General features: G+C 28.3%; 1 protein-coding gene across 6 annotated transcripts in view; it reads right to left on the bottom strand.

Annotated features, from left to right (window-relative positions):
- The window catches only part of Nt5b (5' nucleotidase B), a 162,721-nt gene that overhangs the window by 72,612 nt on the left and 71,139 nt on the right, over window positions 1–18,970 (bottom strand). For all 6 annotated transcript variants that reach the window (XM_085808020.1, XM_085808022.1, XM_085808017.1 and 3 more), the window contains 2 exons: window positions 18,482–18,599; window positions 349–444 (listed from right to left, as the gene is read on the bottom strand). In XM_085808020.1, coding sequence (XP_085664146.1) covers window positions 349–444; window positions 18,482–18,599 — 214 coding nt within the window. The remainder of the gene's footprint in view (window positions 1–348; window positions 445–18,481; window positions 18,600–18,970) is intronic.

The raw sequence follows: 18,970 nt of genomic DNA, 5'->3' as shown, positions 1-18,970 counted from the left end.
CCTTTTACATATTTAAATCCTAAATCAATAATAAAAGAAAACACAAATAAAGACTACTTTTATATGTCTGAAAAGAATATCAAACAATCTTGACAAGAGTAGGCTGGATGAAAGGAGTTTTATTGCTTGAAACTGCACATGCACACACACATATATATAAAAATTACACACACATATATATACATATACACATCTATATAAAAAATGAACATTTTACATAAAACCAAAAATTAAAAACTTTCATTATTCTCAGCAAAAAAGGAAATAAAAGCAAGAAAGTAATTTTATACCAACATATCCAAATAATAAATATATCTTCAGGGGGGAGAGAATAAGAAATATTCTTACGTTTTCAAAAATCTGAATCCATGATAGCAGACTAAAATGTTTCCATATGCATCCACTTTTAGAAGATTTCCATACATAGTATCGAACCAAAGTCCTCTAAAGAATATATGGAGTACATTACATATAGAATTAGTTTTTCATGCTCTCAGGGGGTAAAAATAAAAAATACACATTAGTAACAAACTAAAATATCACTCAACTCTCTGCACTTGAGAGGTGACTCTCAATCATCACATGATTTGACATGATAATTCAAGCAGTAATGATGTTTACTTAGATTTGGTTCAAGCAATATTGCTTCATGAGTGAATTCAACAATACATGCATATAAGAAAACTGCCAATCTTCAATCTTTACTACATTTTTTAGATTTATTGATATATATGCATCTTCAACATTAATTTGAACTCGATAGTTGTTGGCAACAGGAATATTATTTTCAGAGTTACGGAGCCCAACATGCATGGATGGAATAGGATGAAGGGATGAGTGATGATGATGAGTTTGATGTTTTGATGATAAAGAATGAAACTGCATGTATGCATAGACTACTTAATGAGAGAGACAAGGAAAGCAGTGATGAGGAGAGTGATAAAGTGTAAGTAAGAGAAAAATCAGAGTAATAGCGAATGTGAAAGCAACATAAATTCCACAGAAGAGACAAATTCAGAATGGATAACCCATACAGAATCCGAAGAAATACCACAAAGAATACAGCTTGTACTTGGTGAAAGAGCCACAGGATAGCAAGTATCTTCAGGTATAAAAGAACCATTAGATTTCTGAGAAATCATTTTAAATTAACTGTAAGAAATTCACAATACACGGAAAAACATCTCGAGTTGCTGGTTTGCCCAAGCGAATAAGGCCTTGAGTACAAAGGTTTAAAAATGTTATAAATACCTAATATATGACAATTTTATTCATTCATAAAAATGTGCATTCATGAAGAATTTTGCAATTTAAAAAGTGTAACTGTCTATTTTATAACCAAGCACGCAGTCATTACTTAAAACAATTAAAAAAGTCTAGAAAACAGCTGGAAAATTTCTGCTAAAGTGTTTACGAACACAGGTTATATAATTGTTTAAAACAGGTACAGCATTATGATGTCTGTAAGAGGGGAACAGGCCACTATAACTTTGCACTTGAGTTCAAATCTTACCGAAGGCACAAATATTTGTTAATGAATTGTGTGTCTGTGTATTTAAGATACAGTTGAGTAAGAAGTTCTATCAGAAGGAGAAGAGAGGTAGAGAACCTTGGTTCTGTTCTTTGGGGCATTTTTTCTCAAAACTGGGCTAATTCCTAGTCACCTGTAAGATGTCCAAGGCCTAAGCTGACAATAGATGCAAACCTTGTCTCTTAGGCATGATAAACTTCATGGATATGATGTACTGCTACAGTTAAACAAGTGAAATAAGTCACAACGATAAAATTGGAATAGCAGCAGTTATGGCAACTAGTAGAAACTCATAAATTAACAAAAAAACTTATAGCAGTGCAGTAAATAGCAGAAGTTCACGCACCATACAGTATTTATTCCGAGGCTACAAAGCAGCAGATTCACCATCCTCATCCACATAAAAATCAAAGTGCCTAACTTTTAGAGTTCGACATATGGCATTTATTCGAATCTAAGTCGCACTTTTTTTCCAGTGTCAATGCTAACTAAAACCAAGTGCAGCTTAGAATCTAATTTGTTGGATTGGGGGGGGAATTCAGTTTCCATGCCTTTCAAATGGAAAAATTTAACTGTCCATTCTGGTCACCTAAATCAATGACTCATGACATTCCAAAGTTTATCTTCGGTATTCAGTCTCTCCTGAACTTTGTCATCCACGTGTATTCACGAACTTTTTTGTATATGCTTTTTTAAATCACCTAAATATCAAAGATATCGGATGGCATCAAGACAAGTTCACTATGACAAGTATGAAATGGAAGACGATTTCATATGCAGAAAACAACAGAAACAGAGCAGATACAAATGAAACAAATATACGTCGATGACGTAAAGACCAAATGAATTTTGCTTGTAAATCTTCAACAGTCTTTCACTGGACCAAAAAAGGAAAATAACCTGAAATAGATAAACAGTGTTGCTCAATTTTTATGCAACGCTCTAAAGTAGGCATGGGTAGACTTTTCCAAGGTAAGGGCTACTTCTAATTTTTCAAGGTGTTGTGTTCCACCTAGTGGCATAGGTAAAGTGAACTAAAAAAAAAAGCTCTACAATATTTATTACAACTTAATAATAAATACGGAATATGTACTTACCTAACCCTACCTTAAAAAAACTCTTTTACAACTGCATTTAAAGCAAAATACATGCTATGGACATAATACTAAGAGCCACAAATATAATAAACCAAAATAAAAAAATAAAAAAAAAAAAGAAAGTTTTCAGATTTTAAATTATGACCAAAGTGGTATTTTTTTAATGTTTTGTGTGTTACCTTTATTTATTAAACATCATGTTCTTTGCACTTAAACCATGAAATTCAGTTCAATAGCAATGTCACAAAATAATTTTAAAACGAGCATATCTTTAGAATTTCCAATACACAGTTCCCCGCGCAGGAGATAAAGGTGTTTTTTTCCCGTAGAGTGCTGCCATTGCTCGCTTTTAAATCGTTGAGTTTGTTACTCAAAAATTCGTTAAAGTTTTACAAAATATTAAACCGATAATAAAACAAATTCCAAGTTTCAAATTTGGTGTTACACATGCCCATATTCATAGGAGAATTACGCCATTCAAAATTCAATGGCTCTATGTACCGTTGTTTTATCACAATGCAAGAAATATACATACTTTTATGCAGGTTTTTCATTATTTAATTTCTTCAAATATAATGCAGAACTAACATTTGGTGGCAACAGGTTGAAAAGTGATTTGCAGTTTACAGTGATTCAACACAAAATCGCAAAATGAAAACAATAGTCCTTCAGAGACAAAGCCCCTTTGGACTAATAATTTCAAATAATGTATTTCTAATCAAACAATTCAAAATACATTAAAAATACATCATTTTCATCTAAAGTTAGTTCTCGTAGTTGTAGTTAGCAGAAGACTTAAGTCTGCATAGTGTCTGCCAATCTTGAAATATAATTACCAAAGCAATATGCTTCCAAAAATAGACACAAAGTTTGGGTGAAATAAGGGTATTTTTTTGCGGCAACACGTCATTTTTATGAAAGTAATACAAATAAAAAAACCTGTAGATATTATCGATGATTTATCGTATTTTACGCATGCTATTTTTATGAAAATTACATGAAACAAAATGTACTGATAAAAACTACCAATATCACGGTATTTTTCAATCGTTGCTTTTACAAATATTACATGATTTCTAAAAAACCTTTGAAAAAAATTTATGATTCAGAGTATCTGTTGATTTTTTTAAAAAATCTTAAACACTTGCTTTTTTTTTCCTTCGGGGGAAAAAAAAAAAAAAAAAAAGGAAGAACCCAGAAAAAAAGCTTTTTTAATAGAGTTTTATTGTCATATATAATTTATTTTTACATTTTAATAATAATAATAATTCCACAAATCTGTTAGCTTAATCCTGATATTTTACATAAATTTCAATTGTTTTAATCATTATTATAAAAATCACACGAGGGTAACATTTTTCAATAGTATTTAATACACAGGAAAAATAATATAGTGATTTCAATAATTTTTTTATATGAGAAAATGTAAATAAATAATTACATTATATTTTTCCTGAAACAATTAAGGACATTCTTAATCTGGAGATCTTCAGAATAAATATAATGTTCCCGTTAAATGAATGTAAAATTTAAGTGGTTAATTTTATGCTAACTTATCAAAATACCCATTTTTGTGTTTATATACAGAGCATGTGCATACAGAGATATTTCTATTTTTCATAGAAAAAATCAATTTATTACTTTATTTCCGAGGTGCTCTGAATAGAAATTGATACATTACGAAAATAAATTTATTTCATATATTAAATTAGAAGCTTTCTGAATATGTTTAATTATTGAAAAAAAAAAAAAGCAAAGTAAATCTCTTTTACTGACTAATGACAAAGCAGAAACATCTGTTCTACTTCTGGGTATGTGGCAGGACATTTGCGCAAATAATTTGTGAGTCAGCATGGCGCGAGTTTTTCAGTGAATGCATTAATGTTGCCGTATCGAATCTGATATTACAGTATTATTTGAAGAAAGTAAGTGAAAATTTTATATTTTTAGTATTTAATAGTCATGCTTTCTTCACCTATGTAAAACTGCATGAACAGCACGATTCCAGGAATTAGACTTTGTGAACATGCCGAATGATTCATTTTCAGCATTTGATCCTGTTTATGATATAGAATACCAGATCAATAAACTGAAAACTTCCTGTTTGGCACTTATCGTATTTCTCACTGTTTGTGTTTTCCACTTTTTTATAAATTATATCATTTTTTACTCAAATGTTTCATTATTTATCTTAAAACATACTGCAATTAAAAAGAAAAAGAGTAGCAGGACATAGCTTAATGGAAAAAGAAAGGCAATATTAACATGATTAATTTCTAAGAAATCTGTCCTAAAAATTATGTACACTGACTGTTCTTGAAAAATCTTATGCAAAAAAATAAAGCATGTAACTTTCATTTATTTAAAAAAATTAATTTTTTTTTATTTCTTGTTTTTAGTTTTTCCCCTTACAGTAATTTAATTCACCACTTTTGAATTTAGTTTTATAAATTTGTCTTAATATATAATATTTAACTCAAAGATAGCATGCTATTAAAAAAAAGGAAATTTTATGCGATAAAACACAGGTAAGTTTTGTTTCATATTTGTGTTCATTTCTTTTTATACTGAATTTTCATGCAGTTGCAATTACTGAATAAGTTTAAGTCATTGATGAATGCATTTCTTTTTTTCTTAGTTTAGTTTGTGTTTTATTGTTGTTCTGGATTAATTAAAGACAGAAAATAAATTCATGAAAAAAAGCTTGCTTCCCTTTCAGTTTTAAGTAAAGTTATTACTATTTACTGTAGCTTCGGGTTCTCTATACATAATTTTCAACACTGTTCTGTTATCAGGATTAGATTCAGAAATGTGAGTATATATGCATGTATGTATGTATGTATGGACATGTTCATGTATGTACATATGAATATATGCATGTGTATACATACATGCATATACCAATATGTATTCCATACATTTCTGAATCTGGTCCCCCAATAACAGAAGAGTATCTAATTTTCCATGTCAAAACTTGATGGTTATGTTAGAACTGCTTGAAAAGATTTAAAAGTTAGTAGTTAGTTTGATCCCAAACACCTTAAATTATTTGAATATTTTGTAGAGTTCTTCACTTTGTAAATCTAAGTTACTGTTGGGAGTGAAGAATCCTAAGAACTGGTAAGCGAATAATCGCTTGAGTTCCTGTGACAGGAAACAACAAGATAGAAGGGTAAACTAGCCCTTTATTATTCCATCTAATGTTTAACAAAACTCTGTCTTGGAGTGTACAATAAAGCCGACGGTTCGGATTGAACTTAAGATACTAAGAATTAACTAAACTAAACTAAAGAGGTACAGCCTAAGCTATCAAAATTCTAACAGAGTTGGCCCTTAACGTTAATAGACTGCGAAGCTATCAAGGGCCTAAAGAACGTCCGAGTGTGATAATAGCTTACGAAAGAGTATCCTAAAAAGGTGGATGTGCAGCCAGAATACTTGGTATCTCTCTTCCTAAGACCGAAGAACTTCGCGGTTAAATACTGCTCTTCTCATTACGTAATTCAGACGTGATTTTACAACTATGTTCTGCCCAGGGTGTCCGCCGTTAACATCACGGAGAAAACAATGCAAGGCGAAAGCGTCGAGCTACAAAACATCGTAAAAGAAAACATCGCACTTCTAAAACATTGTGGTGCAAAATATCGTCTTCGAAAATAAAGCGGTTTAAAAACTTCGCAGTTTAAAAACATCATTGTCGAAAATATCGTGGTAAAAAGTAAAGTATCCACAAATCATCGCATGACAATAACATCGCAGACATGCTTTTTTCAGGCTTTAATAACTGTAAATGGATATTCCCATAACGATGTGTGAGCGCAAGATGGAAAGAAGGGTACTTTTTACGTTCATATTTTTTTATTAATTAATAAATTATTGCTGATAAAGTAAGAAGGAAACTTAAGCATAGAAAATTAATGCAACTTATAGCACTTAATAGAATTTTAAATCAACATAATTATAACAAAGGCCATTAATAAATAACTTTTTATAAAGATTTTACTGGTAATTTTTCATGAAAGTATAATCTAAAAAAGATTAGAAAAAGGAAGGTAAGTAACAGCATGACCTTATCTATCAAAAAATTGCTAACTTAATTATGAGATTATTTTCTTCACTTTTGTTAATCAAATATTCTTATAGTGAAAATTATTTCTGCTTTTGTTTCAGTTTATTCTTAAAAAGTTATTAAAAATTTTATGCACAGCGTGCAGTCAGTTACTTGAATGTCGATTTGTTAGTTACGACGAAAGTCAGCTACATAATATTTCAGTAGGGTTTGGATTTATTAGATTATGCCAAAGCAAACTATGGCTATATGTTTAAGGTTTGGGATTCCATTGTGGAGTATATTCTCAGGAACTGGTTCATATGCATATTATGCTTCAGGAAAATCACAAAAATCTTCACTTTTTTTTTTTTTTTTTTAAAATTTTATTTTTGTTTCTTACAAATAATGTATACTTGCAGAGAACGTTCTTGGTGACTATCTCTCTAAGCCGAACAGTGTTTTTGAAATCCCACCCCTTAAGCAGATAGCCATAGTGTGCTTTGGCATAATCTAATAAATCCAAACCCTACTGAAATATTATGTAGCTGACTTTCGTTGTAACTAACAAATCGACATTTAAGTAACTTACTGCAGGCTGTGCATAAAAATTTTAATAACACTTTAAGAATAAATTGAAACAAAACAAGAAATAATTTTCACTATAAGAATATTTGATTAGCAACTGTTTTATATATAAGGTCATGCAGTTACTTAACTTCCTTTTTCTAAGCTTTTGTAGATTATACTTTCATGAAAAATTACCAGTAAAATCTTTATAAAAAATTATTTATTAATGACCTTTGTTAGTTAATTACGTCGATTTAAAATTCTATTAAGTGCTATAAGTTGCATTAATCTTTGCTTTATCAGCAAAAATTTATTAGTTAATAAAAAATATGAACGTTAAAAATTATCTTTCTTTCCATCTTGCGCTCACAAATCATTATGGGAATGTCCATTTACAATTATTAAAGCCTGAAAAAAGCATGTCTGCGATGTTATCGTCATGCGATGATTTGTAGATACTTTATTTTTTACCACCATATTTTCGACGACGATGTTTTTAAACTGCAAAGTTTTTGAACCGCTTTATTTTCGAAGACGATATTTTGTACCACAATGTTTTAGAACTGCGATGTTTTCGCCTTGCGTTGTTTTCTCCACGATGTTTTCGTCCGCGATGTTAGCGGCGAACACTCTGGCCAGAACGTAGTTGTAAAATCACGTCTGAATTACATAGTGGTATTTAACCATGAAGTTCCTCGGTCTTAGGGAGAGAGATATCAAGTATTCTGGCTGCACACGTCCGCCTTTTTAGGCTACTCTCTCATAAGCTATTATCACGCTCGGCCGTACTTTAGGCCCTTGATAGCTTCGCAGTCTATTAACGTTAAGGGGCCAACTCTGTTAGAATTTTGATAGCTTCAGCTATACCTCATTAGATTAGTTTAGTTAATTCTTAGTATCTTAAGTTCAATTTTAACGTTTTCGTGCATGGTGTTTTTGCTGCAATGTTTTCGGCTGTAACCCTGGCCAGAAGTAGTAAGTTAAAGTTAAGAAATGACAGGAAAGGAACTTTAACTCAAAATTTTTACTTGTTAATAAAATTAACATGATTCTTACAATTTTATTAAATTATATGTTTTGATATATCTAGGTATTAAAAAAATGAAAATTGTAAATGTACAAAAATGCTCATATAAAATCAAGAAATTGCTGATGTTTTTGCTGTTTTTTTCCATCTGTAAATTAAAAAAAAAAAAAAATAAATAAAAGTATGACAGTCAGGTGAGTCCTGTTGAGTTTTAGTAAACAGGACATCTAATCTACTAGACCATCAAAGAAACAGATCTGGGATTTTCTGTTTCATAGTTACTGAAATCATAATGGTATGCTTAAATTAATATCGTTTATGAATGGGACACAGAAATTATTTATTTTCTATAAATATGAACTCTAATATAATCACACAATTTTTCTCGTAGCATTTCACTAAGCATTTAAAAGAAAAATGAGTCTTACTTACACTATTCATTATAATTTGTCAACTCTATTAATAGTGCAGTATGGCATTCCAAAAAATAAAACATTTCAGGAATTTTCACTCAGCATATCTTGATGATATGTAAAATCATGTTGTTGAATGGAAATTACTTCTGCATGTGATTTTATTGACCTAACATCTACACAATTTAGCATTTTTAAGAATGATAATAGTTTCTAAGCTACCTTGAAATTTTCACATTTAGAAAATATATGTGTCGTGTGGCATATTAGTTTTTTGCAGAATAGAAAAAGTTTCAAATAATGGTGTATCATTGGAGGGGGCACTATAAATGCCCTTATTTAAGGGGGAATGAAACTATCATTTCAGATTTTAAGAAAAATAATGAAACTAAATTTTCAGATAGTGAAGATAAAATTCTCTACATCTACGAATTCTAATAAACCTACTGATTAATGTAATCCTATAAATTTTGATTAATTTAAATTGCATAAATTCATGTATTGCAACAGAACTAGAATGAAACATTTGTACTAAATATGTCTGCAGAAAATGCATGTCTTAAAGTACTGTTTATTTTCTAAATATACTGCACGCTGTTAATTTTTACAAGGGGGGATTAAAGTTATTAAAAAATCCTGAAAGCTGTTATTTATTAAAAATTAAATTGAAAATAATAAACTAGTTTTTGAGAATGGTGGAAAACTAGATTTGTATTCAACTCTGGTAAACTGAGTTACTGATGTTTTGCTGTAATAAACACGAATTTTTTTGTTAAAGTGTAATTATTTAAAATTTTTCGTAGAGAATGAAGCAAAGAATTATATTATGTTACAGATGGTTTTTTTTTTTTTTTTTTTTTTTTTTTTTTGTATTCCTAAAGAGCTATTTGTACTAAATGTATTTGTGGAAAATGCATGCCTACAGTAGTATTATTTATTTTTGAACAATATTCTGGATGGTGATCTTTTACAAGGAAAAAAATTTATTTATTTATTATTTTAAAATTAAAATTAAAATAATAAACTAGCTTTCAAGAATGGAGTAACACTATATTTGCATTCAACTCTGGTAATTTGAGTTGATGTTTTGCTTATAACAAATCTGAATTTTTTATTTAAGTATAAAATTAAATATTTTTTGTAGAGAATGAAGCAAAGAATGTTTTGGATATGCTATTATGTACAACCATGAAGTTGCGTTGGATACGTTGCAAGGTAATTTTCTATTTTACATACTTTATGGAACTATTCCATCTTTCACATTTTGCATTGAATAAATCTAACAGGATGATTATTTAAGAATTTATTAAAATTTGATAACTGCTATTAGCTGCTAAAATGTATAATTTTACTGATCCTATTTTATTTAAATTACTTGTATTTATTATTTAATTCCTTTTAAGAATATGTAAGGAAATGCATACATTAAGAGTCACACAGAATTATATTTTGGGTACCTAACTTATAAATTTGTGGGATATTTTTTAGAAAATTTATTAATGATAAATACCATATTAATATTGCTAAAAAAATTCTATGGATTTGACATCAGAGTATAATGATTAAGAAGAAATTTTATGTGGATCATAAATAAATATTAAATGGGAATTTTTCCTTCGTTTAATAAAGAAAGTATTCAAGCCAAATGAATTTTTTCACTGGATTATTTGCATACAAAGTTGGCAATAAATATTTCCTAGCAACAATTTCTATTTTACCAGGACAGGAAATTTACATAATGAAAGCAGTAACCTTGTTTTGAGATGCTAAAAAATGAAGATAAAGTTTTGAATTTAAATTGATTTTTGAAGGAAGAATTCAAAAATTTAGTCTAAGCTTTCATTTATTCTATATGGCTTTTTTAAACTTTTTTACAGTATTATTTATAAATTTATTGCTATTTATCTTTCTGTTAGCTGTCTTATTTTGCCGAGAATGTAGGCATAAAATATTTTATATTGCAAACTGAGATGTCATTAATAACCTAATTAAAGATTTGTATGTAGAGATTTGTATTTCTGGTTCTGGAGGAATTTACTGATAATACTTTTAATTGTTCATTGGTTTCTGGTTTACTGAAATATATAAAATAGCCATATATTTAACTAATAATTTACTGCATAAAACTTCCTGTATTTAAATACACTTTTTAGTACTTAAGTAAACAAAAGATAATGTTAACCATAAAACATCACCAATGTAGTAACTTAAAGCATTTTTAACTTTTATTTTAAATCAAAGAGCTACAAGAATATCAATATGTATTAATTTAACGAATATTAGGTTACTTGAATTTGCATTCCATCTAAAATCATAAGTTACGTTTTTAAGCAGGCAGTTCTGGCATATTTTAGACGTAAAATTTTATTATAATTTCACACATATATTCTTGACAAAACAAGACTGAATTCCCCCTTATGCAAATTTAACTTGAAACTAAATTATAGTTTCTATGATTTATCTAAAACATTTTTAAACATCCTTTGATTTATATTAAGTTCTTTGTACTTAACTTATTTTAGTAAATAAAGATGTTACATTCTGCTATCCTATTTTATTCTAGTTCTTTTCAAAGCAAAATATGCTATTGGTAGTGCTGCTAATTTAGTACATGCCTCTCCTTGCACTTAATTAAAATAATTCTCAATCTGATATCTCTAAAACTTAAGCATGATTTATTTAGACAAAACTTTAAACCCCAATATGTATATTTATAAGGAATTCTCTTTTTTCTTCTAATGTATTATAGGCTAATTTTAAAAACAGAAAACATTTGCTTGTCTAAAAATTAAGTTGAACAAAATATTTCCATTTCATATAATGTCTAGAACTGCATGTTGACTGAATGCTCTTTTTGTAAAATGATCATGATGCTAAGCAAAATGTTTCTCTTTGGTTCTGTTCAATGTATTTTAAAATAATTTATTAATATTTAAGTATTATCAAATGTAGTAAAAAAATAAATCTTTTTTTGAAAATTTGCTCATTTCTATCCTATAAACTCAGCTTGATTTAATTTATCTTTCTGTATTATAAAGTAATCCTATCTGGTAGAAATGTTACAGATCAAGTGTAAAATCAGTTACATAAAAATACATATCTCATAGATTATTATATGTAATTAAGGATCTGATAACTTGTTGCAAAGAGCATAGAACAAAGCAAATGGTGTCATTTAAATACCATTCACAATTCTTGGAGAAATGCTTAATAATGATAGCAGTACTTTTATTTAAATCAGCCCATGTTCAAAATGTCATAATTACCATTATGAAAATTTTCACAACTGTACCTTGCCATAAAGGTCTTTGCATCCTTATGTAAATTAATTTCTAATACATACGAAAAGCTACCTTCCTGGTGTCTACTTTTATGTTTATAATGTAAGTAAATTTTCATTTATTTGCTAACCCATATAGCAAAACAAATTAATTCAAAAGTCTGATACCTAGGTAGCAAAATTTGGAAGTTGCTTTTTACAAGTTACAAATTGGTATTCGTAAGGGTAAGAAAACCATTTTGTAAAGGTACTTTCAAAAGAATTTCTGTATTTCAAATAGTGGCTGACTTTCATAAAGAAGTTGACATCATTATGAAGTTGTTCCTTATCAGCTGTTGAGGATGCTGTCTATCATTAGTATTAAGTAATCTTTAAATAAGCATCTAAAATGTTCTCAGAATAAAAGAATAGAAGAATTAATGTTAAAATATGCATTATGTGGAAGATACTTTAAGGCATACTATTAATTATTTTCATTTATAAATATATATAATTCGTATATTCAATATAATTTGTAACATTAAATAAAGATGAATATTTCATCTCATTACTCTGATAGTGAGAAAGGAACCTTTTTGTTGTTAAGTAATTGTTTCCATTCTTATGAAAGTGTACAAGTTACATCAGAATATTATTTATTGACAGATGTAGCATAAAGATTAAAATTTTCTTGCTACATTATTTACTACTCCTATAAAACTTGGTTATGCCAATTTTGCTGTCAGCATTGGAATTTAATACTTAATTTGGTATTATTGAAATTAGAAAAAAGTATATGGCAATTTCAAACCATTAATACTTTGATGATGTTCATTTTCCTAACTGTTGTCTTCACTTATTTTTCAGATGCTGAATTTGGAAAAATGAATTCGGTTTTCTATTGCTTTTACATTTTTTGCGAAGACTCATAAAATTTTGAAAATTTGATGTAAACCTAGAAAACTAAAATAATGTGTACTAATATCATAGCTTAATCATTTCGAATTTTGTAGGCATTTTCTGAATTGGATAAGAATAATAAGATGTCAAAGTATTTTCTTTATAAAGAATGGGAAAAACTTGAAACATATTTAACATATGAAGAATCAATCATTAATTATAATTCCTGTTTTCTGAAAGTCAAAAATAACACTGAAATCATAACAGATATCACTACTTTCAAAAATTAACCTATCCATGCATTAAATATACGAATGCCTGTTTATAATAATGTTTTATGTTAATATACCTAAAACAAATCAAATTCAATTGAACAGAAATGTAAATGGCATAATATACTTTTTGTAAGTTACGTTTTGTGCACTAAACTCTACAAATTTGTTTGAAATTAAAAAAAAAATTAAGATTAAGGATTTTTATTATTATTATTGATGATTAACTGAAAAGGGAATTACTCCTTCCTCCCAAGTTACGAATGATAAAGCACCATGTCTAAGATGCACTTTAGTTTATGGCATTTAAATTCCATTGACTTTTCTCTGAATAATAATATTAAGACTTTTTTTTAAACAGTTGCTATTTCTAATTTATGCATCCTTTATTATTATTAATTTAAATTGGCTTTCAATTTATATGAGACAACAAACCAAAATTTTAGACACTGCCATATATACTATATCAATTAGTATATATTATTCTTCAATGCACAAAATATTTATAGCATTAGCTCCACAAAAATACTTTTTAAAATGACTGAAAAAAAACCTATTAAGTTTCACTATATCTTGAAAACAGCATTAGTTGTGATACATTAAATAAAAAAAATTACATAAATAAAATGATCATTAATAAAGAAGAAATTTCATAAAGCTAGATACATAGGTAGAATGACTGTGAAAACTACAAGTATATATTTATTGAATGTGCATTACACAAAAGTCGTAATCTGAAAAAAAAAGGTAAGGTAGGTATCCCTTATTACTTTTATTTTTTTGTTGGTTAAAACATATAAAAGTAATTTATTTTTGAAATTTGCTTAGTTTTTTTGATTATTTAATAAAGAATACTAAATATGAATTTTTTAAATAAAAATTTATAGTTTTCAATAATTAAGCTATTTAGATTTTCTTCAGTAATTCCTTTAATATAAAATTCTACAATATTAAATTTATGTATTTTTAGAAAACTGATTTACTTAATGAACAACTTTTGCATTTCTTATTTTAGCTCATCACATTTAACAAACTATGGGAGATTTCAGGACATGCAGGGGAAAAATGTGTGGATAGCGTATTTTAAATATTGTGAAGTTTAACTACGTCTGGTAAATATATTCTATTTTATCTCTATGTAAATAAAAGCAACAGTCTATGAAAAATCTTTTATGACTTTGAAATGACATTTTTACATTCGTAATGTGGATGTATTATCTGCATATAATGATAGAAATATGGTATTAAATAAACATATTATGACTTGGAAAAACGTATGTGGTATAAAAATAAGGTATTAAAAAAATGTACGTAGTTTTTTGAAAATATATGTAGAATTCATGAAAAATGAATTTTTACCAAAAGTTATGCATAATATGCATAGTAAAAAATAGGGAACATTTACATAAATTTCTGCGTAAAGTATACGTTTCTGAAAAGAAAAAAGAAATAAATAAAATGTGCAGATTTAACGTAAATTTTGACTAAAAATATACGAAGTAAAAAAATGGGAAGATTTACGTATTTAGGGTAAATATATGCACATGTTCACCAAAAATATATGAAAATCCTTAAAATGTACGTAAACACTACGCACAAAGCACGGTAATTTGCATGAAAATACATAAATTTTACGGATATTGTAATGCAAAAATACACTTAAATATTTATTATTGTTTCCCTGGACACTTTTTCATTTTTTATATGAAGGGCCATTTATATATTTGCATGTATTTTTCACACACAATTTACGAATGCATGCTGCCTGGGTTCTAACTGCTAACCTTGCACTGGATTTTAAGTGGTTGTTTACGAGACAGAAAAAAAATGTTGTCTTAATTATATTCATCGTTGAAAATGCAGATTCACACAGGTAGGTAGAGCCCATGAATGATGTTAAAATGCAACATTTTTTTTTCTTTAAATTAGGATACTTTACTTCATCCAAAAGTTATTCTTAGGTTTTGAACTATGTGCTTTTAAAATTATGTCATTCTGGAGAAGAAAAACTTCATTTTTCTCAAGAGATAAAGAGAATATATAATTTATATTTTCAGTTATATTTTCCACATCAACATTGCCAAACGGGTAACACATGAATGTAACATTTGGTTCTTGGAGTGAGTTTCATTATTTCATCATATTTTTCTTTGTTTAATGCAACTCCGTTTTTAAACATATCAACAAGAAAAGCTATATCTATCAACCAATGATTTGTATACCAAACTTTTTGTATACCGGTAAAATAAATTACTCATTCACTTCTTGGTAGTTTGCATTTAAATTTTTTTTTTAATTTCGTAAATATCAGATATCAATAAACCTTTTTATATTTAAAAATTTTTTTATTTATAAAAGTGTGATGAGAATCTGGGGTGCTGCTTAGAATCAATGGTGGCTGAGATTCGAATAAATACAGTAACAACATTAAAAATTCAACAATTTACATTAAATCTTCCCTTTTGACAAAACTGCTTACAAAATATGAAACTATTTCTGAAATTATAAGATAAGCTACGTCTGGTGAATTAGCCATGATTTTATTAACTTCAATAATTCAGTTTATCTGATCAGTGCATTTACAAGAGCCACGAGTCAATAAACTATTTTTCACATTTGTTTTCTTTGTTTAGCTAGTAAAGTATATGAGGGTTCTCTGCTTAAAGACTTTCTATTGTTTAGCGTAAAAAGATACATTTCAAATACATGATTTTGCAGATATCAACAAAATCAATTTGGAAATGTTTACTCTTTCCAATAATTACATTTACATGCTAATTAAAGATATAATTATATTTTATTATTAAAATATATCAATTAATATATGTAAAAACTTGCACTAAAATGATTTCATATGTTCGTAAATTTTACTAATTAACATTTCACATGTTTTTACCAGTTTACAGAAATTACTGTTACCTCTTTTCAATTTTAACCAGTTTCTGACATAAGCTGAGCAAAATTTATTTTGTGCCAGCAGAAAGGCAGCTCTGGTAAGAATTTTAAGCAAAAGATTTCTAATGTATACTTAATGAAGAAATAAAATAGTTAATTTTGAAATATGTATATTTTTTACCATTCTTAAATGAAATTTATAAAAACAAGAAATTTATAAAACATAGATTAACGAAGTTTATGGGTGACTTTATATCATATGATTTAACTTAAAAAACTATAAAAGAAGGGAAGGAAGCAAAGTATATATGGGAAAATAATAAATGGAAAAAATTTTGATCATAAATCAATGAGAAACATCTTAAAGGATGACATTTCAAATTTGATATTGATTCTAATGTAGACAAAAATGTAAAAATATTCGATATATTAGGTGCATTTTACTGAGAGTTTTTTTTTTGGGGGGGGGGGGGGGAAGAAAAACTTACTTACAAGTTAATTAATTCTTTCTAAATTTCTAGACATTTATAGAATGCTAGATAAATAAAAGCAATAATTAAATTGGGCAAAATTTTTAAGGATGATTTATGAAACTCAGATTGTTATAGCAATGCTATGGTATCTCAGAGTTGATTTTATTTAACCACTTGCCTGATTATCCCGAGTTATCTCGGGTTCATATATATTGCAGTTAATTCTTATCCCGAGAAAACTCGGGCAAAGCAGAATTTGTTAGTACGATTTCTTTTATCACGGTTTTATTCGGTCTGGAGGAAATGAAAGGAAATATTCAGCTTTGATTGGCAATTTGCCAAATTCTGTTGGTTCCGCGATTCTTTTGGAGGAACTGGTCACAAGTTTCCCTATTGCATTGTATACGTTGGCTTGTGGATTAGTAATGTATAAAGAAGGATGCATGCATTGAAAAAAAAAATAAAATGATGACGATGATGCAAGATAGCGAAAGTGATGATTTTTCAGATAATAATTATGAAGAGGTGGAAAAAAAAAATCAAATCCAACGAGACAGTGTACTCTGTGCTCCCGTGAAAGAGATTTGAGTGGTAAGCCAGTAAGAAAAGAGACCAGATACCAGTGTAGAATGTCGGGCATCACTCTGTGTTGTCCCTTGTTTCAAAAACTATCATACAAAGATTAATATTTAACTTTTTTTCCGTTTGCCCGAGATAACTCGGGATAGTAAACTAATATTACAAATAAATGCTTTTACACCTTCAAAATATTAAAAACTTCAACTTAAAACCTACATATTTTTATTTGTTTCATTTTGTTGTATTTAATAATAAAATAAAAAAATGTGATGATATTTTGCAATTTTTTTCAAAAAAATTTGTAAGGGAAGCGGTTAACTCAGACATTGCAGGTCATTATACTATAAGAATTATATTGATACATAGAGCTTAAAAACTCTCAATCAGCGAAACATTCACTACATCAGTACCTAACATGTTTCAAACTGAATGGAAAATCACAGCATAACTTATTTCATTACAGAATACATTCTACTATTATTTCTAATGTGCAAGTATTATGCATTATTTTCTTAATGGGTAATAATTAACTACACTATGATGCTACTATTTATTAATTATCTTTAAAAACATTGGAAACTGACCGTGAAGAATTTAACTGCATTTCCTAACTACAGTTATATACTGCAAGTTCTTTTTGCCTGTCACTCCTTATTTGATGAAAATAGCCTGCCTTTATGAATTTAATTATTTTTCTACCGTCTGAAAACACTAATTTAAACAAAAATTGGATGGAAAAAATAAAAATTTAATTTTTATATCATACGTTATGTCTTCATAAAAGAAATACTGAGATGCACTTTTCCACCACACAAGTACCTCTAAAAATGGTACATATCTTTTAAATCAACATTTTCTTAAAACCATATGCCTCACTAGTGCCTGAGATTAATACATGGTTTTCCCCGTGTGTAACATGAATGCAAGCGGTCATCTTTGCTTCAGGCAGATAGTCCTTCCAAACTTGGGAATATTTAAACAACTTTACACTAACCCTTAGAAACATGCCTTTTATAAATTTTACACTTTACATACAGCATTCAAAATTTTCTTTCTAGGTGATTCAACCCTTAAAAAATACTGCATTAACAGTATTCAGCAAAACCCAGATGATGATATGCTTCTGGATAATTTTAAAAAGGGGGCAGATGACAAAAACCAGACTCTGAAAATGATCCTCTCCACACAAAAAGAAAATTGTTGAACATACACTTACCATGAGTGTTAAATCAAGCATCCATATTAGCAAATCAAATTCTGTCATAATAAAAATATTAGTGAAAAGCACTATAACATTTTATTTCACTTTTTTAATGAAACCTTTTTTCTAATTGGTTGTAATGAAATTACAAGATACATGTTAAATACATATAACCTTAGAATTAAAAAAAATACAGTTATAAATTTTTATGCTTACCTTATAGGAAAAGCTGGATCATATTCAAAATCCTTAATCTGTGATGGATATCCAGTAAAAACTAATCTATCAACAATTAGTCTAAACTGCAGAGCTTCATATTCTGGGTTCTTATACTCTAGAAATATAAAAAAGCACTTTTTAAGCATAAGCATGGTTTCAAATAACTCTAATCAAAATCATTTTATTTGAATGCAATGATAAAACCTTTTCAAATACAATCAAAAGTCGTTAATTCGGACACCCATAATCCGGAATGATCTATAATCCAGACCTCAAAGCTACAAACTTTCTTGATGCATGCGCATAAGTCCTTTACGGCTGCGAATATGCGTGTGCGCATGCACAAAATATGTTTACGAATGCGCGTTTAATGTATAACGAACGGTATACGCTAAGCTAAAATTACCTAATTCAGTTAATGTTGCAGATTGCGTTGTTCCTTAATCTTCGAATTGGATCCGGCTTATTACTATTTGCAAACTGTTA

Source organism: Stegodyphus dumicola, chromosome X1, assembly GCF_044657685.1.
Source record: "Stegodyphus dumicola isolate Sdum_Otavi_A_Nest chromosome X1, ASM4465768v1".
Classification (NCBI taxonomy): domain Eukaryota; kingdom Metazoa; phylum Arthropoda; class Arachnida; order Araneae; family Eresidae; genus Stegodyphus; species Stegodyphus dumicola.
Note: the sequence above shows the minus strand (reverse complement) of the source record. Positions and strands in the feature narration are given on the sequence as shown.